The 27,463-nt window shown below is 56.0% G+C and overlaps 1 protein-coding gene across 1 annotated transcript in view; it reads right to left on the reverse strand.

Annotated features, from left to right (window-relative positions):
• Nucleotides 1–8,696: 8,696 nt before the first annotated feature.
• ABTB2 (ankyrin repeat and BTB domain containing 2) overlaps nt 8,697–27,463 on the reverse strand; it is a 175,800-nt gene continuing 157,033 nt past the window's right edge. The window contains 13 exon segments of the mRNA XM_074276157.1: nt 8,697–10,278; nt 11,051–11,164; nt 11,777–11,845; nt 14,780–14,870; nt 15,531–15,633; nt 17,005–17,110; nt 17,316–17,494; nt 19,048–19,277; nt 21,921–22,056; nt 22,978–23,074; nt 24,287–24,388; nt 24,675–24,764; nt 27,294–27,459. Coding sequence (XP_074132258.1) covers nt 10,081–10,278; nt 11,051–11,164; nt 11,777–11,845; nt 14,780–14,870; nt 15,531–15,633; nt 17,005–17,110; nt 17,316–17,494; nt 19,048–19,277; nt 21,921–22,056; nt 22,978–23,074; nt 24,287–24,388; nt 24,675–24,764; nt 27,294–27,459 — 1,681 coding nt within the window. The 3' untranslated portion in view covers nt 8,697–10,080.

The raw sequence follows: 27,463 nt of genomic DNA on the forward strand, positions 1-27,463 counted from the left end.
GGGGGGACAGCCTCCTGCTTCTGGCTGAAAGACATTTAAAAATGCAATTCCCTGGTTGGATCCCCAAAGGGAGGAGATGAGTCTTGACCATCGGGGGAATTGCGGGGCCACCTGCTTCGTCTCAGCCTTAAAGAATAGTTCTCAGCAGAGGAGAAAATGGCTTATAGAGAGATGGGAAGGCCTTTTGTTCCCTGGGCCTGCCGGGATGTCAGCGAGATAGACACCTATCTCTCCGGCCTTCTGTTCAGGGAGAGGGCTGAGCTGTGAAGCTGGTGCAGTGGAGAAGGGGCTGCTATTCCCCTAAAAATCTGACCGCTTTCCAGTCTGGCTACTGGGTCAGAAGGGCCATGGTCCCCTTCGGTGTTCTGTGAGCTCAGCCTGAGCTGGAAGGGCAGAGAGGGACAGACAGGCAGAAAATGAATCTCCCCATCTCCAAGGCTTCTCCCAAATGGGGCCACCCAGTCTTAGGTGAGTCAGAATGCGTTTGGAACAAAGGTGCGAACTTCCTCAGGCCAGATGTTACAGGATGAGCCTTTAGGCCAAAAGTTCTTTTCCCTCTTTTTCTAAAATTATCTTATTAATGCCTTGTTCCTCCCCTCCCCACCCCCCCACCCCCGTAAAAATACTTAAACAGTGATGACTACCTATGACCCCTAACACACTGTCTCCCAGTTTGTCTATCTCTGCCTCTCTTTCCATCTCTTGTCTGTGTGTGTCTGTCTCTGTCTCTTATCATTCATACAACTTCAGACAAATGTCGCTCCGAATCTCACGGAAGCGGCCCGTAAACACGTATGAGACGCCGCTGTGTGCGGGCAGCCAAACCCAGAGTAGAAGGGAAGAAGACAATTAGCGGGAGTTCTTCGGGGCGGGCTTTTGTGGTGTTCACACTGATTAGTGCTGGTGCCCAGCCTGCCGTCGGGGAGTCCTGCAGGGGGCGCTACTGCGGCTGGTCGTCTTCCTTGGTTCTTGAGAGGGCCGGAGTGACGTCATTGCCTGACCAGGCTGCCGTGACCTCAGAGCGCTGCCTCAGCCCGGACACAGGCAGTACCCGCCCCCCCCCCCCCGCCCCCAACATTGGGGGCGTCTCTAGTTTTGGCATTTACTTCAGTTTCCTTTGGGCTGGTTCCGTCCTGCTTTGCTCCCAGAGCCGCACCTTTTCTGATGAGGGTTCGCTGTACTGGGGGGTCCTGGGCCCGGGGCTCCCGCGTCCCACCGTCAGGTCTAAAGTAGAGGCCTGGAGAGCGCCCCCTTGTGGCTGCCTCTGCCACTTTGTGGACGATGGCTGTGCAGAAGCGCCGGGGGGCTTGGCAGCTGGGCTGAGGAGGGCCTCCGCGCCCGATCCCGTCCTGCGGCTGACCTTCAGGGCTCTAGAAGGGGCGCACGGGAAAAGAAAGGCCGTGAAAAGCAGCTTAGCGGGGATCCCGAGGTCATGGGGGGGGGGAAGAGAGGGGGGTTGCAGCTGCTCTCGGTCTCCCACCTCTGGCCACCTTCTTGCTTCCTCTCGCACCTTCAGTACCCGTCAGTGCCCCGCCCCCTCGTCCGGAGCGCCCAGGGATTGAGTCACCCACAGGGGGGGGGCGGGGGGAGATTTCAGAGATATGATGCCTTCTCGGTTTGAAGATTTGATGACCAACATCCCATTGCCTGAGTATACCAGGAGAGACGGCAAACTGAACTTGGCCTCCAGATTACCCAATTACTTTGTTCGTCCAGACCTGGGTCCTAAGATGTATAATGCTTATGGGTTAATCACACCAGAAGACAGGAAGTATGCAACAACAAATCTTCATTTAGATATATCCGATGCAGCTAACGTCATGGTCTAACATCCGGGCCCGGGCTCTCACCTCCCTCCTTCAAGCCTGGCCGCGGTCCGGGCCGCCTCCTGCCCGCTCCCTCCGTTCTGGCCCTTTTTGCTGTCTCCTCAAGCCTCGTCTCTGCCTCGTGTTTCCTGGACTCAAGGATCAGCTCACATCCCCCCGGCTGCGGGAGGCAGTTCCCGGCCCTCCTGAATTTGGTGCCTTCTGGGCAGCTGGTCGCCCAGTCGTGCTCTGGACTCGGGAAGAACCGAATTCAAATTAGGCCTAAGACACTGGCGGGGGACCCTGGGAAAATGGCTTTCAGTTTCTTCATCTGTAAAATGGGAATAATAAAAGAACCTCTGCCGGGGTTATTGTGGGGATTGAAGGAGAATAAGATTTGTAAAGCGCTGAGCACAGTGCCTGACACCTAGTAGGTGCTGTATAAATGCTTGTTCCCGCCTCGCTTTGCCCGCAGCTCATCACACAATGGGTACTTATGAGGAAATGCTTGGGTACTTGACTTCACTAGGAGCTGGGAGGGCTGGAAGACGGAGCAGACGCAGGTCTTGGATCTGACTCCAGGAGGAAGCCCGGAAGGTGGGGGTTGGATGTGAGGGTGGAGAAAACCCAGGGGACATTCTGGGCACAGGGCACAGCCAGGAAATGGAGAGAGGGAGAAGGGAAGGAGATGGAGAGAGGTCAGCCATTAAAACCGGCCTGCAAGAGCAGGGATGAGGACCTGGGCCGGGAGAGCAGGGGCAGGCAGGAAGGGGCCATGGAGGACGCCATTGCCCTTGATGGCGGTTGAGAAGTTGGGAAGGAACTAATCTATTTATTTAGTGCTATACCAATCAGACTCCCAAGAAACTATTTTAATGACCTAGAAAAAATAACAACAAAATTCATATGGAAGAATAAAAGGTCAAGAATTGCAAGGGAACTAATGAAAAAAAAGTCAGAGGAAGGTGGTCTAAGTGTACCTGATTTAAAGCTATATTATAAAGCAACAGTCACCAAAACCATTTGGTATTGGCTAAGAAATAGACTAGTTGATCAGTGGCATAGGTTAGGTTCACAGGGCAAGATAGTGAATAAAAATAGCAATCTAATCTTTGACAAACCCAAAGATCCCAAATTTTGGGATAAGAATTCATTATTTGACAAAAACTGCTGGGAAAACTGGAAATTAGTATGGCAGAAACTAGGCATGGACCCACATTTAACACCACATACTAAGATTAGATCAAAATGGGTCCAAGATTTAGGCATAAAGAACGAAATCATAAATAAATTGGAGGAACAGAGGATAATCTACCTCTCAGACCTGTGGAGGAGGAAGGAATTTATGACCAGAGAAGAACTAGAGATCATTATTGATCACAAAATAGAAAATTTTGATTACATCAAACTAAAAAGTTTCTGCACAAACAAAACTAATGCAAACAAGATTAGAAGGGAAGTAACAAATTGGGAAAAAATTTTTACAGTTAAAGATTCTGATAAAGGCCTCATCTCCAAAATATACAGAGAATTGACTTTAATTTATAAGAAATCAAGCCATTCTCCAATTGATAAATGGTCAAAGGATATGAACAGACAATTTTCAGATGATGAAATTGAAACTATTTCCACTCATATGAAAGAGTGTTCCAAATCACTACTGATCAGAGAAATGCAAATTAAGACAACTCTGAGATACCACTACACACCTGTCAGATTGGCTAAGATGACAGGAACAAATAACGATGAATGTTGGAGGGGCTGTGGGAAAATTGGGACACTGATGCATTGTTGGTGGAGTTGTGAAAGAATCCAACCATTCTGGAGAGCAATCTGGAATTATGCCCAAAAAGTTATCAAAATGTGCATACCCTTTGACCCAGCAGTGCTACTACTGGGCTTATACCCCAAGGAACTACTAGAGAAGGGAAAGGGTCCTGTATGTGCCAAAATGTTTGTGGCAGCCCTTTTCATAGTGGCTAGAAACTGGAAAATGAATGGATGTCCATCAATTGGAGAATGGTTGCGTAAATTATGGTATATGAATGTTATGGAATATTATTGTTCTATAAGAAATGACCAACAGGATGAATACAGAGAGGCCTGGAGAGACTTACATCAACTGATGCTGAGTGAAACGAGCAGAACCAGAAGATCATTATACACTTCAACAATGATACTGTACGAGGATGTGTGCTGATGGAAGTGGATTTCTTCAACATAGAGAAGAGCTAATTCAATTCCAATTGATTAATGATGGACAGAATCAGCTACATCCAGAAAAGGAACACTGGGAAATGAGTGTAATCTGTTATTTTTACCTTCTGAATCCAATTCTTCCTGTGCAACAAAAAATTCGGTTCTACACACATATTGTATCTAAATTATACTGTAATATATTTAACATATATAAGATTGCTTGCCATCTGGGGGAGGGGGTTGGGGGAGGAAGGGAAAAAATCTGAATAGAAGTAAGTGCAAGGGATAATGTTGTAAAAAATTACCCATGCATATGTACTGTCAAAAAATGTTATAATTATAAAATAAAATAAAAAATTAAAAAAAAAAAAAGAGATTACAAATGATCAAAAGAAAAAAAAAAAAAAGAGAAGTTGGGAAGGTTTGGAGATGATGATGACGTCAGTTTAGGGGGTGCCTACAGAGCTGTCACCCGGAGGCCCCACGGCCGTCATGGCGGGCCTCCGGGCCAGCTCCGGGCGTGCTCAGCTGCAGGGGCTGCTTCGGGGTACACCCCTGAAACATGGATTTTGGGGGGGAGGGGATGGGCGTTAAGCGAGCCCCTCCATGGGCGCGGCCTCTGGCGCTGCATCGTGCTCCAGCTGGGGGGGGGGGGGCCTCCTGTCCCCGGCCCGCCATCTGGGCCGCAGACAGTGAGTGACAGCTGTAAGGCCGCCGCTGCCTCAGCGGATCTCCCTGGCGGAATGAAGGCAGATGGGCCGGGCCAGGAGCTGTCACCAGGTTGGCTGGTGCGCCTGGAACAAAAGCTCATCGGGGGGAGGGGCAGAGGCCGGCCTCAGTCGCTCATCTGGCCCTGGGGGGCCCAGCAGATGCCTTAGTGACCCGAGAGGGGGCGCCGAGTCAGCTGGGCAGACGGGAGGGGGCGGGGAGAGGAGGAGGGGAGTGACAGCTAGCGGGGCTGGAGAAATGCGGGCTCGTTCTGGCTGGCTGCTCAAAGGGGGGGGCGGGCGGCTTCCTCCGCTAAGTGGTTTCTTACAGGTGGAGGATGGGAAGATTGATCACCCCACCCCCACCCCGTCTGTTTTGGGGGAACTCGTTTCAAATTGGAAGAAACTGGATGGAGAGAGACTTCGAAGGCGGAAAAGTCCAGCGGCCGGCGCTCTTTCTTGTCATCCCCCTCCCCCCGCTGGGCAGTAAGGCCCGGGAGGAGGGGGCCGGGCAGAGAGTCTGGGAGCTGCGGGGAGGAGCGGCCGCTGACATTCGCCGAGCTCGGCAAAGCGTTTTACTCATCTCTGAGCCCGAGCTGGGGGCTAAGCCCGTTCTCCCCGTGAGAAACACTGGTCAGCCCAGGTCTACACCTGAGTCGGATTCAAACTCGGGTCTTTGTGGCCGCCAGGTTGGCGCCGTCTTTGAGGATTTAGGAGGTGGGACGGGCGGGCCTCCCCCAGACCTTCTCCGCCCGGGGACCCCGGGACAGTGCGGGACCGGGCCCAGGCGATGGCGAGGAGGTCGGGAGCCTCCGATCTGTGCTGCTGAGTAAATGGGACGTCTTCCCCTGCCCTCTCAGGTGCTCCCGGGAGGGGGAGGGGGAGAAGGCTGCATTGTGGGAGCAGGCGGAGAGGGACCCGGATGTTCCCAAGCTTTCCCCAACCTCAACAACCTGAGCCAACTGTGGGATAGTGGGGCGGTCCGGCATGGGGGAGGGGAGGCTGACCGCAGCCTTACCTTCCCGGGACCTAGAACTAGACACCCAGAACCTTAATATCCTTCCAGCTCTGAAAACCTTTATTATTACCTGGGTCTTAGAACGGGAGAGAACTTCTACCGTGTAACGGGCCGGCGCAGTAAAACCACTTCCGGTCACACAAGGGATGGGACACACTGAAGCCCGAACCCAGCGCTCTTTCCCGCGCTCCTTAATCCCCCGCACTTTTTTTTACATAAATTCCCACTGCTTTATGAATCATGTTGGGAGAGAAAAATCGGAGCCAAAGGGAAAGACCCTGGGAGAGGGGAAAACGGAAAAAAGCAGTGGCCGCCGGTGGGATGCGTTGGCCGCGTTGTCTCCGCAGCTCTCGTTCTGGCTGCAGCGCGTTCTGTCCGCGGGATCGCCGCGGATCTCGGGCCGCGGGCAGGAAGCGAGGTTTGCCCGAGGTCACCGCGGGCGCCGTAAGGTCCCGGCCTTCCCCAGGCCTGAGCGCTCCCGCCGGGGGTCCGGCCCACCAGCAGAGCGAGGCTAGAGCTTCGGGAGAGTTAAGTGTGATGCGGGCAGTGAGAGGGAGCCACCGAGGCTCTTAGAATGGCGGGGTGACTGACGGGTCCTGGGCTTGGCCCGCGGAGCCGCGACAGCTGAGTGAAGGCCGAACTGGGGTCGGGGCCTTCTCTCCCTCCACCAACGCTCCTCGTTCCCAAATGTAAGGAGGAAGATTTAATCCGACCAATAAATTCAACTAATGTTGGCTGATAAGCCTCCCCCGAGTGCAAGGAGATGGGAGGGGGTGTCCGAAATAAATCCAGATAAGATGATGAGGGGGGTTGGCTCAGAGGCGCTTTTGGGGGGGGGGGCGACTTTCTCCCTGGGTCTCCCAGTGTGCTTCGGGGCCCCGCTCATGCGGGTCTCCCTTCGGAGCCGTGACGTCCTGCTCCAAGGCGGGCTCTCCCGCCTCTGCCTCCGCCCCGGTATCTAGGACATTAATGGCTGGCTGCAGGGAACTTCTGGGGTGGGGGCTCCTTCCCCCACTGGCTTGGCGCCTTTGCGGTAATTGTGAGTGTCCCGGCCCGCAGCTCGGACTGGTTTTTCCCGGGACCGCGCACCCAGCAGGGCTTCATTCCCTGCGGGCTCAGGCCAGCCTGTGGGAATCCTGGGCTCTCGGGGCTGCCCAGCACCCCTCTGGCCCCCAGAGGGCGACACGAGCTCACGCTGGAGGGCTCCCTTCCCTTCCCCAGCCTGTTCTGGCCCCAGCCCTGGCCCGGTTGGACCGGAAGAGGCCGGTGGTGGGGGTGGAGGAGGGGCGGAGGGGAGAAGGCAGTCACCCCCGGGGCAGGTCCGGCCCCCCGGAGCCCCTCGGCCCACCACGTCTCCGCCGGGTCACTGAGCGTCTGGCCCAGAGCTGAAGAACGCGCCAGCGGCGCGGCCCGGCCTCCTGGGCCTTTATCTCTGGAACCCGGAGCTGAGGGGGGCGGGCCGGGCGGCCCAGAGGGACCAGTCCGGTGGGAGGGGCCCGGAGTTATTCCCTCTGCTCCTTGCTGCCCTGGGGGGCCTCGTGTGTAAAACCCACGGGAGCCGGGAGAGAACGGGCTCTACGGGCTTACAGCTAACACCTGTGCGGTGGTTTCCGGTGCGCCAACGAGCGGGAGCTGGGCGCCATTATTATTATCCCCATTCATGAGAGGGTATCAGAGGAATTTTCACGTCCTGGTTTGGAAGCGTGGGGAGCGGGATCTGAACTCTCTGCCCACGAGAGAAACCCCCCGCAGGTCGGAGCCGGGGTGCTGGCTCCCACGGGGAGGATGGGGGGGGGCGTCCCTGACTTATGAACCTGCCGGGAGAGAAGGTCCGGTCTCACTGGCCCCGGGCACATCGCCCCCACCTCACCCGTCCCCCGGGCCAGGCAACTTCTCAAGTTCCTTCCTGTCTTCCTGCCATGGAACGGACACTTGGGGTTTGGCGCCTCTGCAGAAAATAACAGAGGAACCTTAGGGACGACATGCGTGTGTGTACACACATTTAAATAATGTACAAAGCTACAGGTTTAAAAATAATTATAATTTGATTTTAAAGGAACATACACATGTAGAATATATATATTTAAGTCCTAAGCAGGGACTGTCAGGTTCTGAGCTAGGAGCTAAGGCCTCAAAACCCTCCGCAGTCCCTGCTCTGGGAGAGTCCCTGCTCTCGGAGAGTCCCTGCGGGCCCGCGCCGGGTCTGGGGCAGGCAGAACCTCCTGAAGGTGCAAAGCTCTTTCCTCGGAGCAACCAGTTAACAGTGAGACCACCAGGGCGCTCGTTTTACAGAGGGGGAAACTGAGTCCCCGGAGGAAACGAGCTCCCACCGGTTCCGGTGTGTTCTTGTGTTCTTCAGCCCAAGCTCGCTGCCCTTTGGACCTTTCACGGGAGTCTTCTCAGGGGCAGACGGGCCCTGATCCCAAGTAACTACAGCTGAGGTCATTGCCAGAGGCTTTTTTCTTCCTTTTTTCTGAGGAGGAGGGCAGAGAAAGCTGGTCGGATTCTGCTCCTGCTCCACCCTGGCTGATGCAGGGCTCCTGGGGGGTCTCTGTACCAGAGTAAGTTAGCAAAGCAGGCGCTGGTCTCCCCGAGCTCCCAGGAGGAAACAAAAAGCAAACCCCTAATTCCCTCCCTCGCCGACCCGTTCCCAGATTCATCGTCCTTCCTCGGGCTCAGAAAGTGCCCAAACCTAAGAGAAACGTGCATTTTTACAATTGTGATCCGGGCACGGCTGCCCCTGAGAAGGCTCCAGGGTTGCCCTGTTTTACCCCTAGGGAAGCAGCACTTGGACCTAGGGGGATCCGATCCGGACAGGTTTAGTCCAAACCTTTATTGGGGAAGGAGGGCGAGGTCATTCCAAACTCAAGTCCTTTCCAGTGGCTCCAGACTTTGTCCCCGTCCCAGCCACCGGCCCCCCGGCCCCCAAGGTCCCCGCCTCCTCCCTCAGACCAGCACAGAGATTCCTTGTTAACAAGTGTTTATTGTTAATAAAACCCCATACATTTACAATAAATGACAACATGAATTAATGTACAGTTAACATATCATACAATATTACAGCAATAAAATAGAGCCTATACCTTTGTACATGTTGCCGAAGCAGCAATTTGAAAATTATTTTCCAGTATTCCAAGCCATTCCGGGCTTTTTCCCAGGCTGCCCAGGGGCAGGGACACTCCCTCCCCAAAAGCCCACCCGTGGCTTTGGGTGAATAAATAAACTGTTAGAGCTCTAAGCAAGCCCGGGCCGGCCCCCCACGGAGCCAGGCGCCCGGGAGCCGTCCCACCCGGTTCTGGTCCATCCGCACGCCCAGTTCGGCGGCCTGGCTCTCAGAGTGGGAGGCCCAGGGAGCGTGGGACCGTGGGATGAAATATTGCAGCCTCCCCTCCATTCATTCCCTACTTCTTCCTGCCCCAGAATGTGGGGTTCCCGTCTTTCCTTTCCCCTTTCCTGAGACAAAAGACAAGCTCCTTCCAGCCGGGGCGGGGCCTTGGTCCTGGACCCGCCAGCTGAAGCTCTGCTTCAGCCCTGGCCCCTACCCGGACTCTCCCCCTGCCCATGGCCTCAAAGACCGGGCAATGCAGAGGCAACCGTGAGCTCCCTCTTGCTGCTGTCTCACCTCCGACCTTCCTCCACTTACATCCTTTCCCTTCCCAATAAAAACCAGCCGTCGCCACCCTGTCCCAAGGGGCACATCTCTGTCCCTGACCTCTCCCCCCAAGTCCCGAACCAGAGGGCGACCGCACTCGCATCCCTGTGGGAAGGTCACTCCCATCGGGAGCACGAATAGCCCCTCTCGGGGCAGGTGCAAGGGGGATGCTGGGGACTGGGGGTACCCTGCCATCGCCCTCGGGAAAAGTCGCAACCCCGAAATGCAGGCTTCCCATCGCTGCCCACCCTCCAGTGAACCCATAGAACTGAGGGGAGAGGCGGCCCAAATGAAGATGGCCCTTCAGGGCTGAGCTACCCACAAATGGGGCACAAGGCAGAGCGGCGGGAGGGAACTAAGCGCCCACCTTTGGCGGCGGAAGAGCATCACCCTTTCAGCTTGAGTGAGTGCCCACCCGCGGGGCAAGCCTGAGCCTGGCACAGGCGGAGATGGGCGGGGACAGAGATATATACATGAGCTGTGAGATGGGGAGCGGGCCAAGCTCTGCCACGGACACACGACTCCCCTGGGGCATCCGGATGCCCATGGTGCCCTCGAGGCTGGCGCCGACCTGGCCAGCCTTTACCACAACCCTTCCCTTCCCCATAGAGAGTTCTGTGCTGAGGATGGGCTGCCCTCGGTGCCCCCCGGCCCGAGCGTCGGGAGGCTGGCGGCCTCGGGCCCGGGCCGGTGGGCCACTCACACCCGGGACGTGATGTACACTGAGTGCACGCGCTCGGCCAGCGTGTTCTGAAGGTCCTGCAGGGGGTCCAGTCCCTGCACTTTGCTGCTGCGGCCGTAGATGAGCTGCCGGAAGGAGTCCTGCTCCAGCAAGGCCTTCATGTGCTTCAGGAAGAAGCCCTCGCAGAACAGAGCCAGCTCGGGGGCGTTGTGGATCTGGGGGGAGAACGGTCACGGGTGAGATGAGGAAAGCGAGCCACAACCCCAGGGCGCTGCCCCTGCCCCTCTGGGGGGGGGGGGGGTTCCAGCTTCTGGAACTTGCGCTTTTTAGCAGAAACAAGCTCCTTGGGGGCGGGGCGGCTCATCCGGTTAGGGAGGTGTCCAAGCTGGGTGCCTCCATCATCACCACAAGCATCTCCCCCTCACCCCCCCCCAAGACTACATTTCTAGGGAGTTTTAAGGTTCGCCAAGCCCGGTTCTGCCTCAGCCGGACTGCTTGCCCAGCGCCGGACCAAGCCAAGACTTACAGAACCAGAGACCCAGAATTCATCCCAAAGGCTTGCAAAGCCCTCTGGTTTCCCGGCTCTCTAAGGGAGGAGTATTACTGCCCCATTTCCCGGATGTGGACGGCTCTCCCAGAATCCCACAGCACGGTGTCTGGGAAGGGCTGACCCCCCGTGTGACACTCCCCCCGCAGGTCCACGAGTCACTGCGCCCAATGCCTCGGCCGGCCAGGTTTCTGAGGTCCTGGCACCGAGTCTGCCCCACGGGAAAGAGCAGGGGAGGGGTCGCTGCCATGGAAGGAGACGGGGAGCCCGGGGCAGAAGGCCTTGTGGGGTGTTTGGGCCCGCTGCCACTCGTGAGTGAAGCTCCCGGGGACAATGAGCAGTTGGGACCCGCTCTGCAGCCCCCCTCCCCATCTCCCAGCTGCGGTACAGCAAATCCTCACGCATGGGTGATGGCGGAACGGCCGGAGCCCTCTCCGTACCTTGGCGTACTTGTAGATGTTCACGGAGCTCTCCATGCTGATGGTCTGCGAGCACATGATCTCACAGTGCCTCTGCAGGGCGTCGAGCTGGAACAAGCTGGCGGCCGACAGCAGCTGGGGGGGCAGAGGGGGCAGCGGTCAGGAGGGTGCTGTGTGTTCTCCCCGTTCCCTAGAGCAGCCCGATTCACCCCAGAAATGGCGGCCGGCCTTCCTCATCGGCCCCGTCTGCCCTACGAGGTTACGTGTCCTGGATACGGTGAGGGTCGGCTTTCCTGTCCTGGACCCTGCTCAAGGGTCAGGATGGTCTCGGGGCTTGAGATGGGATCCCGAGGGAGGGGAGAGGCTGACGCTCTCGTATGAGCGGCCCAATGGGACCGCGGTGGATCTCCCCAGAATCCCCTTCTCTCTGGCTGATGCTTCTAACGTGAGAAGGGGGCTCCTTTCCTGGCTAGCCCTCCCCCTCCACTCCCAGGAGCTCAGCTAGGGGGATCTCCCAAAGGCTCGAGGCACTCCTGCTCCTCCCACCCCATGAGGTGCTTTACTGGGATTTCCCTTTAAACAGGTGGCGGGAATTCCCAAAGAACTGCAGGAAAACCTGCTCTAATGGTGAGCTCACTCCCTGGAGGGGCCACGTGGGAGGCACTCCGGGGGCCGGAGGCGGGAACAAGCTGCCTCTCCCCCCCACTGGGGGGGGGGGACAATGGGAGGACGCGGCGGCAGGCTCACCTCGAGGATGTCAGCGGTGGGGATTTCCATGGACTCGGTTCCTCCGTAGTAGAGATACTGCATCATCAGCTGAAACAGAGGGAGGTGCACCGTGAGGGTCGGCCCCACCCCAGAGAGCTTCGGGGGTGACCGGGAAGGAGCTAGATTTGGGTTCCCATAGAGATTACGCTGAGGTCACAGTCCAAGAGCTTCAACATGGAGCTTTCTCTTTATAAATGAGGAAACTGAGACTTGGAGAATTGGGATTTTTGGTCACCTCGGTGGAGGAGAAGGGACTGAGAGTCTGGGATTCCAAATTCAACACTCTTTCTCTTCTTAAAAAACAGAGACCCACATGGACTGAGCTCGTGTCTCCTTTCCCTTCCTGCCTTTTTGGGGGTATTAATGCTCTTTTCTCCCAGCAGACTCTCCAGATGTCCAGGTTCAAATTGCAGACTGGCTGCTTGCTACCTGGTTGAGCAAATCACTTAATCTTCTGGGGTTCGGTTCCTTCATCTATAAAACAGGGGGGTTGGTCAAGACCATCCTCCCAGCCCCTGGAGCATGAAGCCTTGTGATCCTCGCACCGTAGCCCGACACATGAGCTGCAGGAAGCACAAAGAGGCTTTTGCTCTCTGGCTGCCCTTGACCGGATCCCTCCCGCCGGCCCCTCTGCCGTGTCAGGGCCTCCTCCCAGGCCTCACAGATTAAGAATAGCTGGGAGAAAAGCAGACGGAAACCCGAAGGCTTTCGAGGCGGATGGAAAATGGGCAGGACGACGTGTGACTTTGGGCATCCTTCCTTCTGGCCCTCGCCTATGGGACCAGGGGGTCGGGCACGAAAGCTTTCCCTTCTCCCTTGAGACCTGAGCCTATAAAGGTTTGTCCAAATATCCTGATGGGGGTGGAGAGAGAGGCCTGGTGGAAGCTCAGGAAATGGGAGCCGCTCTCCTATGCCCCCCAAGTCTCAGGCTGCGGTTCCAGAGGCCCAGCCGGCTGATGCAGCCGGGGCCCCAGTCACACCCCATTCCTCCCAGCCTCCAGGACAAGCTCGTGCTGGTGTTAGCTCCCTGGGTGCAGAAGCCAGGGAGGAGGGGCTCCAGACCAAATTTGGCCTCGCGGCCTGGGATAAACCTGGCAAGGAGGGAGAGCCCTTTCCAAGTGGAGGAGGTTCAAGGGATGGGGAGGAGGAGTTTGGGAGGGGGTCCGGCCCCCGTGGGTGGCTCTCTGGGGTCCTTGACAGAGCGGCAGCAGGGAGGGGAGGCCACGGGGGGTTTGTTCTGCCAGAGGACTCTATTTGCTGCATTGCGGAGGCTGGGGCCCAGCTTACACAGAGCTGCTCAGTTAGAGAGAAGGGGGGGGAGAATCCCTCATGCTCCACTAAGGAAACAGACCCAGCAACCGGCTGGCAACTAGCAGGAGCGGGTAAACAGAAGCTTTGGCCAAGCTTCTCCCCATTAAGGTGGTGCCTCTGGGGCTCTTAGAGGCACCAGAGGGTCTAGGAGGGAAAGAAACGCAGCCCCTGGGGGAAGGGAGGCCGGGAGCCGCACGGGGCTCGTCCAGGTCTCCCCAGTGGGCCGGCTCCCTCAAAATCGAGGTCGAAAAGGCCGCTCCCTCCACAAATCCAAACACGGGATCCTATTTCTCCCAACCTCCAGCTTCCTGTCCAGATGAGCCTTTCCCCCACCCCCTCCCTTCCCCAAACAGGGGGAGAGGGATGGATGAAGAAGGGAAGAGTAATACAACAAAGAGGATGGAAGCACAAAGAAAGAGGGGGGAGGGAGGGGAAGACCAGATGAGCTGGCTTTGATGGGCAGGGGCCCTTCTGGCAGGGGCTGGGAGTGTTCACGTGGTCTGTTGTTGGAGCTGGGACTCCACAGGCTGGGGACCTCCCAGGAGAGCCTGGGCCACAGGTTAGCCTCGGGGCAGCCCCCTGGCAAAGGGGCCCAGGGGGTGGTGGGGGAGTAGCAAAGCCTTGAGCTCCTCAGCCCTCTGGGGGGCCGTGTGAGGGCTGGGGAGAGCTAGTCTGGAGCCCCTCTCGCTGTCACTTTCCTTCCTGATTTATAAGTCAGGACCAGAAACCTGGACGGGGCCACTTTGACATGTTCCCCTGGCCCCTCCTTCCAATGGAAAAATCTCCCTGAGCTCGCCTAAGAACAGGGAAGTTGACAGAAGGCCAGCCAGAATCTTCCAGAGAGACACCAGGCTGGCTTTCGGTCCTTCCAAGAGTAAATGCCAGGTCCCCGGCTCTGACGCTTGGGATTTGTGCTAGGAAAGACCTGGCCAGAGAGGGAGAGAGGGCCCTGTGAGAGGCGCCCATGCTGCAGTCGGGGGAACCACTGGAAGGGGAGTGTTCTGATTTGGGCCCATATTCGCCCTGCTTGCTTTCCTCCTCTGTGGCCCTGGCCCTGTCCCCCACTGGAGTCACTGTAGCCATACCACTCCATCACTTCCAGGAACCCCAATAAAAATGCCATCGGGTTATACCGGGAACATCCTATTTAGCAGAGAGCCTGCCTTAGTGTGGCAAGCACAGGCTAGAAACTTGGGTTCAAATCCCGAGTCTAATAAAAACTAATCGTGTGATCTTGCCAAGACACTGCTAGTGTTGTTTTCCTCATCTGTAAAATGGGACCATCAATCATGAGGATGCTGGGAGGAAAAGCACTTTGTACACAAAGAGTTGTGTGATCTTGGGCGATGATTCAGGAACTTCTCTGTGCTTCAGGATCTTTCTCTCTGAATGAGGGGAAGGGACTGGATGGTCCTCTCAAGGCTGTCCCTGCTCTAGAACTGTGATTCCAAGTCACCTCTCTGGAAATGAAGGGGTTGGACTAGCTGACTCTGAGGTCTCAGCGCTAGATCCGTACACTGGGAACTAAAGTAACTTAAGGCCACAAGGGTGGTTAAGAAGCGAAGGTGGTCTACACTTGCACTGGCATGAGGTGGCCTGGGAAAATGCCTTCCCGCTCCTGGGTCAGCAGCATCATTTCCCTCCAAAATCAGCCCGGGGTTTTGAGCCCACCTGGAAAATGTTATACTTCATGTCGCTGATTTCGATGGTCTTACTGCTGTCGCCATCTTGCTCGGACTTATTGGTCATCAGGGTCTTGAACCTGAGGCAGGCGAGACAGAAGACGGTTTCTGAGAGGCCCTCCTCTCGTGTCCCGCTCTTTACACATCAAGGCCCCCCGATGACTTCTCCGCTCACTTTCCCGCCCACTCTGGCAAAGATCTCTTTTAATCATTTCAGAAAAATCGTCCAAATGAATCCCCATGATGGCGGTGTTGACGTTCTGCTCTCCACTGAGCCACGGTTGCAGGAGGCTGGAGCCACCCCTTTGTGGGAGTACCGTGGGCTCCCTTGGGCAGAAGGTCAGCGCCTCCACTCCCAAAGATTGCTGTTTTCTGATCATAAAAGCACCCACAATAGCAAGATCACCTTCTCTCCGGGGCTCTCACCAAGAGGTCTACTTATTGAAAGGATTCCAGTTCCTTCCTAGATCTACTAAATCATTAAACATTAAACATTTTCCTGCAGAGTTGGGGGGGGTGACCCTAAGCTAGAAGCTTTTCCTTTTTTTTTTAATTCAATTTTATTTTCAGTTCCAAAGGGCCGGAGCGATTTCAATCTTACCAGCCCTCTGCCCAGTTGCTGGGATTTTTCTCTATCGGGTATTAACACAGCAGGAACACGGAGAAATGATTTCTCATTCTTTGGCTTTTCTAACTCATCTAATTCGTTAGGGGAATCACACGAGGCAGGAGTCCCTCACCTGTTGGAAGCCGTCACCAGCAGGACTTTGTGTGCGTAAAACAGCTTCCCTTCCACCAGGAAGGTCACGTCCGACATCTCCTTGTTATTCAGAAAATGAGGATCTGGGGGAGAAAAGGCAGAGGAAGAAGAGAGGCTCAGGATTAGCAGCCCCAGCTCGCGGTCCCAGGAGTGGCAGGCAGGGTGGTGCTGTGGGCAGAGCCTTCCTGTCTGGGTGCCCTCCCTTAGTCCAGTCCCAGAGGGCTGCGCTATTTGACCTCGATGGTCCTGCAAGCTCTCCTCCGTAATGGGACCGTGACCATGGCCACCCCACGGAGCCACTTCTGAAGACACACGATCATTAGTGAAGACTTGGCTCTTTGGTAGCACCAAACTCTACCTCAGTTTCCTTATCTGTAAAAGAGTGGGGGCTGGATGCGGCCCCTAGTCCCTCCCAGCCCGACATCTCCGCGTCTCAAAATCCTACTGTGTGCTGGGAATGCAAAGGCAAGAAGGGGATCACCCCTACCCTCCGTGGCTGCATACTCTGCTGTAAAGCAGCACATGCTGGGGAAGGGCTAGGGGGGAAAACCAAAGCACCCTGAGAGCAGGAAGAACCAGCCACTGGGCAGAATTTAAAAGGAGTCGCTCCAGCCCTCGGCTTCTTCCCGCTGGGACACCCGCTCTTGCCCTTGTCCCAATGCCCCTAGGACGAGCCCAAAGTAACAAGCTAGGAAGGGGCTGTGACGAGATCGGAACTCGGGCTCACGTCCACTGCCTTTCGGCAATATATGTATCATTCAAACAAGTGTGGCGAGTTACTTCGTCTGGGGAGAGGCGGCCACGGTGTCCTGGACATGAGGCAAGCCACTTAAACCTCTCCGGGCCAGTTTTCCCATCTGTAAAATGATATAAGACTACATGCTTCCTAAGCCTCTTCATTTCATTTCTCTTCATTTAGCCTCTTGGACCTCAGTTTCTCCCTCTGTAAAATATTAGACTAAATGGGCTCTGAGGTTTCTTTAGCCTCTTAACTCTCAATTTCTCCACCCCACAAGGCAGGTCACCCTCTCCTCCGTCCTGTAGCCTTCTGAGGACACCGTGCTGCCCTACTTCCTGAGGGCTGACTCTGGGAATCTGGGAGAGGTTAGAGGTGGAAATGTGTGGATCGTGAGGCGACTTCCCAGAGCCCCTTGGACAGCAAGGAGACGAACCCAGCCAGTGCTTAAAGAAGGGAGCTCGGGCTGTTCCCTAGAAGGGCAAACCCTGAAGCTGAAGCTGAAATACCCGCGACTCGCTGGAAAAGCCTCGATCCGGAAAGACTGAAGGCCAAAGGACAAGGGGATGGCGGAGGGTGAGACGGATGGGCAGTATCACCCAGAGAGCTGCGTGAGGCTGGACAGAGCCAGTCTGAGAAAAGGAAAAGGAGGAAACGGAGAGAGGAGGGAGGGGGCCGGGAGGAGGAGGGCGGTGTGCAAAGCCGGGGGCTGGGTTACCTAGGCGGGCCGGCAGGGTCTTCCTGATCTCCGGGATGCTGGGGATGGGGCTGCTGCCGTAGCAGTGGGTGAAGACGCTGGCCAGCTGCTGGATGATGGAGTCGTTCTGTATCGGGGTGGAGGCACAGACAGGCCCGGGTTAGGCTCCCCCACGGCCCTTTGTCTCCGGGAAGCCGGCCCTCCACGAGCTGCGCTTTGGGCCCCGGCTCAGAGCAAACACTCCCAGGCCTCTGAGGGTGCTGGGGGATGAGGGCAGGGCTGGGGCTGGGAACGCGGGTGGTCTCTGGGGGGAGGGGAGCAGGGCCACTCACTTTGCTGGTCTTGAGGATGTCAAACATGAGCTGGAGGCCTTCGGTCACCAGCTCCTCATTGTAGTCTTCCTCTTTGATGGTGCTAAACTCCCTCAACAGACTCTGGACCACAGAGTATCGAGACTGAGAGAAGGACGTCCTCAGACACTCGATCCAGACATGGAGCTTCCAGGGGACACCTGTGGGGAAGGGGGCGAGAGCCCCCTCTGGGAATTAGCAGCTACCTCGGTTTCCTCTTCTGTGAAATGAGGGCCACCGTGGCTCTTGTCACGTGGGCTGCACAACCGTGCAGAGCGATGGGCAGCCCCTAAGGGCTATGAGGGCTCGCTCTCCACTGCTCACTGCCCTGGGCCCTCGTCACCCCTCAGTGCTCCTGGTAACTGCCCAGGCCCCAAGTGAGAGACGAGCTGCCCGTCTGCCTTGGGGATCAGGGTCCTGCACTTCCACAGAAAGGAAACCGTAGGTCTGGGCCATACTCGTCTCCCTCCTGCCCCTAAGCTCCCAAGTCCTTGATTGTGTGAGAAGACTTTAGGGGTGAGACCTCAGAGGTCGTGTAGTTCCTCCCCCTCACACTACAGTTAGGGAAACTGAGGCCCAGAGACCACAAGTGGCTTAGCTGGTGGCAGGCAGGCCGGCCCCAGGGCCCGGCCCAGCCCGTGCTCCCCGCTGCAGCTTGCCCCAGGCTTTCCCTGCCGAGCCGTGTGAGCTCCGTCCCATCGGAGCTCAGCCCTAGCCCGTAATGAAAGCTTTAATTCACTCTTATGGCCCTCGGCTGACAAGGCAGGAGGTCGAGCTCGGGTTCCAAGTGAGAAGAATGGCCTCGGTGGGAGCTTGGGGGAGCCCGCCCTGCGCCTCGACAGCCGGGCACGGGGGCCCCATTGCAGATCCATCTGCTGGGCGAGCTTGCGCTCTCCAGGCCGGGGGCCGCCCCCAGCCCTCCAGCAGCCCGCTCTTGGGCGAGAGCTGGGGCCCGTCACCCAGGCTCTCCTCCCGGCCGGACTGCTGGGATGTTTGTGAGCTGCAGATAGAACATAATTACTGTTTACGGGCTCCTGGGAGCGTGGCGGAGCGAGCTCGGAGTAATTGAAGGCTGCTCGGCAAAGTTCACCACTGAAAACTAATGATATTCTCGGCGATTAGAGGGAGATTACATCTCGTTTTCCCAGCCACGACGGGGCAGGGATGGGGGCATTAGGGGTGCCAGTGAGCCCCACCATACTCCTTTGGGGTCAGTTTTGTGACCATTTAATAGACAGACAAACTGAGGTCAATCTGGTCAAACTGCTGATAATAGAAGGGGCAGGATCCAATCTGCTCACTTTGCTTTTTCCTTCCGTCCCTCTTACTGAAATCGTTTCTGTTTGGGGCCGGCCAGCAGGACCCTGAATCAGTAAATCAACAAACATTTACTAGGCACCTGCTATGTAACTGGGGACTGGACCCAGAGACCAGGTGAGATGTACCCTGATAGGGCCAGAGGGAGCTCTGGATCTGGGCTACCTGCGCGCTTCCTGCCGCGTACAGCGGGGGGGCACGAGGCATTCCCGGCTCTGCGTCCTGCCGTGTCACTTCTGCTTACACAGGGGTCACTTTTCCAGTCCGCCACGGGTTCTGTGCGCAAGCACTAGCATCTGACTGAGTCAAGCTCCCCCGCGCACAGGGATAAGGAAAGGCAACTTCCTTCTGCCTTTTCTGAGGAAGAGCGGGGAAGGAGTGGCCTCTGGGAGCTTACCGAGGGCCCTCAGCTCCATGGTGATGTCCACGTAGCCGTGCTCTGCACTGTAGTACATGGCCTCCTGCAGGGCCTTCATCCTGGTCCTGCAGAGCCGGATCTGGCCCTCGCTGCTACTGCCCTGGCTCGAAGTGTCGCTCTCCTCCACGCCCTCGGCCAAAATCTCCTCCAGGGAGAGGACGTCGGCCTTTGACTGCTGTGGCTGCGTCAGGAGCTTTCTCAGGACATTTCTGTAGGACAGGAATGGAGAAGGCAACGAGAGAAATGAGAAAACTCATGGGCATGCATCCCAGAATGCACTTGCTTATTCACCCATTTGTCTAACTAGCCATCTATTCACCCATTTATCCACCTGCCTATCTAGCCAGCCATCTGTCCATCCATCCATCTGTCCATCTAGCCACCCATCTGTCTACCTATCCATCCATCCATCCATCCACCCGTATCTACATCTATCCATCCATCTGTCCATCTATCCACTCATCTGTCTTTTAATCCATTCATCCAAACAAATGAGTATTAAACACTGAGGAAATGAGAGGGCAGCCCCCGGCCTCAAAGAGCTTCTACTCTGTTGGGGAAATGTAACTTAGAGATCAATGAGTAAAGACAGACAAAATACATTGATAACTACAAGCTACATGCAAATTCTGAGAGCGCGCTGTGGTTTAGTGTGTGGAAAGCTGGCTTTGGAGCCAGGAAGGTTCGAGTTCAGGTTTTACCCCCAACACCTTCTGGCTGTGACACCCTGGACATAATCTCCCAGCAAGTTTCTAAGACTGTATTGAATTGGTTCAGAGTTTCCTCATGAACTTGAAAAGATCCACTTTCAATGCTCTGTATAAAATAAATCATAAATTGTGTGTGCACATGTGTGTTTGTGTGTGCGTGTGCACGTGTGTGCGTGTGTACATGTGCGTGCATGCGCATTTGCATGTGTGCACGTGTGCGTGTGTGCACGTGTGTGCGTGCACGTGCATGTGTGTGTGCATGTGCGTGTGTGCGTGTGTTTGTGTGTGTGTGTGTGCGTGTGCACGTGTGTGTGCGTGCGTGTGTACACCAATAACTTTCTAGAGATAAATGTATCTCCTCCAGATAATCCTCAATCACAAAGGATCGCTCACTCTCCAAAGATCACACCCGATCATGGATTTTCGGTATTTGTGGTCATGTCTTATCTCGGCTCCATCGTAAAGCTCCCCCAGGGATCCTCCTCAGTGATGTTCGCAGGACAAAAGGCAGTGTGGTGTAGTGGATAGTACACTGGACTTGGAATCAGGAGAACCCGAGTTGCCCATTCTGTATATTTGTAGCCTCAACAGTTGTCAGTTTATCAGACGTTAATAAAGGTTGAATAAATGCTTCTTCGTTCACTGTTCCGTAAAACAGGGGAGGGAGAGCTGGACTCATTGGTCTCCACGATCCTTTCTAGCTTGAAACCCACGATCCTTTTAGTGCTTAAACAATTCTCCGTTGCATGGATGGTTAAAGCATTTGAACGGCCAATCCGTGGACGTTTGCTGGGGACGATCAAGGCCTGCACACACTTACTGGACCCAGCCTTGGGCCGGTCTAAGTCTACAGAGACGAGGGCCCTCGAAACTCCACGTGGGCTTTTGCAGGGCCAGCTCTTAGACTTTCCCCTCCACCGTTCCCCCCCCCCCCCCCCCCCCGCCCAAAAGCAACAGTTACGGTTTTCCTTTGACATCTCTGAACTCTTATTCTGCTTTAGAGATGCAGGGAGAAGGCAAAGACCTTTCTTCGCTATTCCTTATCTCCTAGTCACTCATAGAAACTGGGAGCTGGGAGGGTCTCAGATCAACTAGTGCGACCCCCCCATTGTACAGATGCAGAAACTGAACCCCACAAGAGAGAAATGCCCGGAGTTAGTTCCAGAGAGGCAGAGCAGGGCCATTCCTCCAAGTGGCCACCAGTGGGCGCTCTTCCTACACATATGGGACCCAGGAAGGCCAGAAGTGTGTTCTTGGACAGGTAGAAGGATAACCTGGTCCTTCCTTGCCTCCGTCCCCTTCTCCATCCTGCCCCTCCCCCTCTCTGCTGCCAGATTCCGCCCATCGCCCCCTCCCCGTTACTTCTGATTCTCAGCACAATCTGTAACCTGATGGGGTTGGCTCCGCTCACCCCCTCGCTCCCTCCCGGCTCTCGCGTCCCTCCCGGCTCTGAATTCTCCTTAGTATTTTGTTTTCATACACATTGTTTTATGAATCATGTTGGGAGAGAAAAATCAGAGCAAAAGGGAAAAACCAGGGGAGACTGAGAAAGGAAGGGACACAGCGTGTGCCGATTCACGGCCAGTCTCCTTGGCGCTTTCTCGGGTTGCAGATGGCGGACTGAATTTTTTTAGTTTATTTTTTAACGCACATTGTTGTATGAATTACGTTAGGACAGAAAAATAAGAGCAAATGGGAAAAAGAGAATTCTCTAAATACTAAAAGGATCATGGGTTTCAAGCTAGAAATCATGGAGACCAATGAGTCCAACTCCCCTTCCGCTGTTTTATGTAACAGTGAATGAAGAAGCATTTATTAATGAGAAAAAGGATAAATTTTAAACTTAAATGGGGCTTTTCTGCAGAGAGGAACCTGTTCTTGGGCCGGGCACGGATTCAGGTGGGCAGGATGGATGGCGCAAGGAACGGGGCCACGTGTGCCGTTTTTAGGCCTACCCGGTCCTTACACCTCTGAACAGCAACTGGCTGACAGGTTGGGGAAGCAGTGTTGCTCCCCTCTGATCGCCCAGAAAGCATCAGGCCCTGTTCTGACAACTGATCCCCCCCACCCGCCTCCCCCGGTCTGCAGCGGAGCCTCCTTCTCCGGCGATGGCCCGAGACCCTGAGGGGGCGCCGGACGTACCTGTGCCCGTGGGCTGCGGAGTGGCTGAAGCAGTTCATGTCCTCGTGGAGGGAGGAGGCCATCCCGTTGGCTTCCAGCATGCTCAGGAGGGGGTCAGCTCCCCGGCTCAGCAGCAAACTGACCAGCTCATAGTTCCCTGCAACAGAGGGCTCTAGGTCTACATCAGAAGATCTAAAGCCAGTGGCAGGAGAGGGAAGTGACGGCCGAGCTGGGCGGCCGTCCATCCGTTAGGGGAATGGCTGACACTATGGCACGTGGATGCTGGGGGAAGGAGCACACCAAAAGAAACAGGAACGGTTCAGGGAAACTGAGGCAGACTCGCAGGGCAAAGAGGGAGCAATCTATGCTGTGACCACCTTCGCATAAAGGAAAGGCACAGGGTAGTGCAGTGGGCTCTGCAGTCAGGAGCCGAGTTCAAATCTTGTCTCGAACTCGGTGTGTCCCTAACTGCCTCAAAAAGAAAAGAGTGGAAGAGAAAAAAGGCAAAATCAAGCCTTTCCTCCTCTTGGCAGAAAAGTGACGTCCTTCAGGGCCGACATGAAGCACTTTTTGTCAGACCGGCGAGACGCTCATTAGTATTTTTATCTGTTATTTCCTTGCGACAAGGGAGGGTTCTGTTTAGGGGAGTGATGGCGGAATCATCCTAATAAAGTTCAAATAAAACTGCCTCAAAGGGACATCTGGTCCTATCTGAAGGTGACAGGGACTGGTGTCCAACCATTCCCTTTCCCAAAAAAGAAAGCCGACAGACACTTTTGCATGGCTCCCGGTGACCTTTCCCAAGGCGTGAAGTGAAGGAGCGCCCTGGGAAGACAAGCGGAGAGTAAGAAGGCAAGGGGTCTTTTTCTCTCTCCTTGGGAGGAAGGATTCCCTCTCGGTATCTCTGTTTAGTCTTGTCTGGGTGCAAACCTACTGATGGATGGGGAGAGAGGGACGCCAGGGAGCAGACTCCCAACCCGCTGGAAGGCTTTCCAGTCCGCCCCGGGGTGGGCCGCCTGGGCCTCTGGGGGCTTCTGGGGGGCCGGGAGCCCCGAGCCGGTGGTGCGGGGGGCGGTACCTGCTGCCGAGGCCAGCTGCAAGGGTGTTTCCGCGTAGCTTTCCTCCTCGCTGTTTACCGCAGAGCCCTCCACGTGGGCGCCGGCGTCGAGCAGCAGCTGCCAGACAAAGGGGCAGAGAACTGGGCTGAGCCTGGTGGGAAGAGACTGTGGGCCCCGGGAAAAAGCACGCAGAGCTCCCTTGGCCGTCACGTCCCTCCCCCCCGTGGCTTCCTGACACAACTGCAGGGCCCAGGACTTAATGTGGAGGCCGGAAGGGGGCTTGGGACCCCTGGGGCTTCTGGGACTGCTCAAGGGGCCTTCAGTGCCCTCTCCACCGGCCCGGGGAAAGAACGAACACATGGTTCCATGCAATTGGTCAAGCACCATTTTTTCCCCAGAGACAAAGCTAAAAATCCCGCGGTCCCAGAGCCGGCGTCCTAGCGGAGGCCATGGGACCTCAGAAATGTCTGAAACTCAGGCTGGTTCTCTGCCTCAGTGAGCCCCGGCGGATCAGATCCCCTCAGAGGTGCAACGAGCACCGGCCTGGAAGGCAGAGGACCCCAGTCCAAATTCTGCTTCCAAGGCTCTAAAACAGGTCTGCCCTGGGGCTTGTCGGTGCCGGCTGAGCCCAGAGACTCCTCCTCCGAGGGCTCTGGATCTTTTCCAGCGGTCACTGATTCTGGGGCCGTCCCATCGCTTCACGTGGGGTCACGGGGGAGAGGGAAATGGGGCTGCCCGTGAGGCTGGGCTAAAAAGGCACCTCGGAGGCCCCTCAGATGAGAACTGGGCGGAGCAACGCCAGACAAGGAGAGGGGGGGGGGGGTCTAAATCCAACTCTCCTCATTATTAGAGCCCAGATTGTAAGAAAGTCAATTCAGCCTCTTTGGGCCTCAGTTTCCTTTCCTGTAAAGTGACACCAGAGCCTCCTCCCCTTCCCTCCTATCTTTCTCCCCATGACTTTGAGCAAAGCCTACCTGCGGGCTGATCAGTGAGAGCGGTGGGGGCCCACGGCTCTGTCTTAGAGGGGCGGTTCCCATCACCCGGGGCGCCTAGTTTGGGAGAGGGAGGGGACATGCTCCCGGAGGGGCAGGGACAGCTTCCTTTGTGTCACCAATGCCCCGTGTGGTGACTCGGCATACAGTGGGCACTCAATGCTTGTTGAACTGAAGGATTTCTAGAGTCTGTTACAATTCTTTGTGTGCAAGGGCTGGAAAAGCCCAGGCCCCGAGAAGACTTCTTCTGGAGGTGGGAACAGCTCTCGGAGGCGGGGGCCGGGCAGGAGGAGCCTGGGCCCGGTCAGGCCCACCCTGACGGGGGGAGGAGGCTCACCTGAACGACGGAGATGTGTCCGTGCAGCACGGCGAATGTCAGGGAGGTCCAGTGTCGGCTGTCGGGGTGGACGGACGGGTATCGGGGAGAACTGCTCGGGACCTGCGGGGGGAGGGGGTATCGTCACCCTTCTGACTGAGAACAGGCGGCTCTGTGAGCCCTGGGAAGGGGGGTGTTCGAGATGGCACAGGTGGGAGCGGAGGGCAGCTCCGCCGGGCTCGCTGACAGGACGCAAGGCTGACCCTCGGCCGGGACTCTCCTTGGACCGGTGTTGGGCACCCCAACACCTCTCCCCCTGGCCTTCCGGAGAGGATGGAGCGCCTTCTCTCAGGGCCAGGTGGGCTCACCTGCCCCTGCTGGGACGGCCAACAAGGAGGAGGTCACTTACCGGGATGTCCAAGTTCGCTCCCGCGTCTATCAACATCTGGACCATGGCCTCGTCCCCGGCAGCGCAAGCGTACATCAGTGGGGTCATCCCCTGAATGGACAAAGTCGGCCGTCTGCAGGGTGCGGGGGATTTGTGTGACCCGGGCACCACCCGGGGAGAGCTGGGGGGGGGGGGGTCCAGTCCTGCTCCAGCCACTTACTAACGGTCTGACACGAGTTATCTTGCTTCCCCATCCCGGCCTCAGTTTTCCCATCTGTATAATGTGGAGATTGGACCACTGGCCTCTGAGGCTCCTAGGGAGAGGGCACTTGGAGCACAGAATGATGTAGAATAATCACGTTTTGAAGTTTTCAGGGCAATTTCTCCACAACCACCTTCCTCTGAAAGAACATAACTCCCCGGGGGCGGGATGGCTTGTCTCGGTCTCCACAGCCCCTCTCTCACACGCTGCTCTTAAGCCACCAAGATGTCCACGCCCGGGGACCGTGCAGGCTCGCCGCCCCCTGGCTGCGTGACTGGACAGATCCCCTTCCTCAGCGGGCCTCCATTTTTTCAGCTTTTAAATGATTGATTTGGGGCAGGGGGAGCCCCTGAGGGTCCTCCTAACACAGCCCGAGTCCGTGGCTCTTAACTAAAATAAATGGGGGATGAAAAGCCCACGAGGAGCAATCTGTGGTGGGGGGGAGCTCATTAACCTCCACGTCCCCAGTTCTCCCCGGCTCCCCCGAAAAGAGCCCAGCAGGCGAGGAGTTAAGTCCCAGTGATCTCCCCAGCGCGCATTTTCCTGGAGCCTTAAAATGTTATTTATTAAGTGATGTGTGTGCGGACAAGATCTCCCAGCCTTGTAAACCCTCGCTCTGGACGCCCGGAGACAAATGGACAGTCTGAAACTAACCATGGCGGACACGGGCTGTTTACCAACAGATCACTCCGGGAGCGTCAAAGGCGGCAGGTAACGGAAAGGGCACCGAGAGCCTGCATACCTGGGGAAACCTGCCGGCCCCAAATCCGCTTCCTTCTCAGAACCACAGCTGCGCCGCCAGCCTAGACTGGCGTCCGCCTCGCCGTATGCACAGCACACAGTAGGTGCTTAATAAATGTTAACTAATTCCCGAAGCTGCACTTGGACCGCCAGCTCCTACAGGGCAGGTATTGCTCAGCGCTTAGTACAGAACCTGGCACATAGTAGGTGCTCGATAAATGTTTACTGACTGACTTTCAGAGCTGCAGCTTAATGGCTGGCTCCTTGAGGACCGAATCAGGTTCTATCTAGAGAAAGCTAAGTAGTGCCTGAAGTTGGGGAATCTGGACACTTCCGAGCCCAACTAGGGACAAAGAGCCCATCAGGAGGACAGCCACCGTGTCCGACTCCGGAGATGCCCCAGAGGTGGCAGTCAGAAGCTCGTGGACTCTGGGTCTCCCTCAGCGGGCCCAGGGCCGGAGGGGGAGGGGACTCTGATGACTCCATCCAGACCTTGTGACCCGATCTCCATTTCTCCAATGGGCCTGGCCCAGAGGTCCCCACTCCGAATCCTTGGCTGGCCTTAATTAAACCTTCCCAGCCCACTCTCAACCCCCGTAATAAATAAATTCTAGAGTTTCCCAAGCGCATACATAGAAGAGATAAAACTGAATGACATATTCTCTAAACAAGCTTGTTAAACCCCCCTGGAGCCATGCACTCCATAGGCTGGGAACCCGTGACTTCAGACTTTAGTCCTGGAGGACTATGGGAGACAGCTGGAGAGATGACATGGCAGGGCTAGTTAAGGGCAGAAACGGGATTCGAACACAGGCCTTTCTGGCTCACTGCCTCCTTCCTCTCAGGAGGCCATCGTTCCCACCCTCATTCCCTGCTAAGTACAGTCTCCCTACATGGCAATTTAGATATACACATGTGTGGCAAAACTTTCTTTTCTCGTTTTATACTTAGTTTTAAAAAATTTAACAAGAAATACATTTTTTTCCAGCCCCTCCTCCATACCCGCATTAGCTACAATCCCCTTATCCATCAAGGTTCAGCTCAAATCTTTTCTCTTCCCAGAAGCTTTCCCAGATCACTCACTTCTGAACTCTCATGAACTGATTGCCTGGACTCTTTCCCTCCTTCCTTCCCTCCCTCCCTCCCCCTCATTCCTTTCCTCCTTCCCTCCCTCTCTCCCTTCTTTCCTTTCTTCGTTCTTTCCTTCTTTCCCTCCCTCCCCCTCATTCCTTTCCTCTTTCCCTCCCTCTCTCCCTTCCTTCCTTCCTTCGTTCTTTCCTTTTTTCCTCACTTCCTTCCTTCCTTCCCTCCATCCCTCTCTCCCTCCCTTTCTTTGTTCTTTCCTTTTTTCCTCGCTTCCTTCCTTCCTTCCCTCCCTCTCTCCCTTCCTTCCTCGCTTCCTTCCTTCCTTCCCTCCCTTTCTTTGTTCTTTCCTTTTTTCCTCGCTTCCTTCCTTCCCTCCCTCCCTCTCTCCCTTCCTTCCTCGCTTCCTTCCTTCCTTCCCTCCCTCCCTCTCTCCCTCCCTTTCTTTGTTCTTTCCTTTTTTCCTCGCTTCCTTCCTTCCTTTTTTCCCTCCCTCCCTTCTCTTCCTCCAGTAAACATTCTGGAATACTCTGCCGGATTTCCCTCATCTCTACCTGGTCATCCATGGTGTTCACCCCGTCGGGCCCCAGCGCCTCGATGGCTTGGTGGATGAGATCCGTCCTGCCACAGTTGAGCATCCGGAAACCTAGATCTTGGTTGAACTTCTCAGTGGCTGCTTTGGCGTCGAGTCTCCGAAAGGAACTGAAGCAACATTCAGGCCTGC

This window comes from Sminthopsis crassicaudata, chromosome 6 (genome assembly GCF_048593235.1).
Source record: "Sminthopsis crassicaudata isolate SCR6 chromosome 6, ASM4859323v1, whole genome shotgun sequence".
Taxonomy (NCBI): Eukaryota; Metazoa; Chordata; class Mammalia; order Dasyuromorphia; family Dasyuridae; genus Sminthopsis; species Sminthopsis crassicaudata.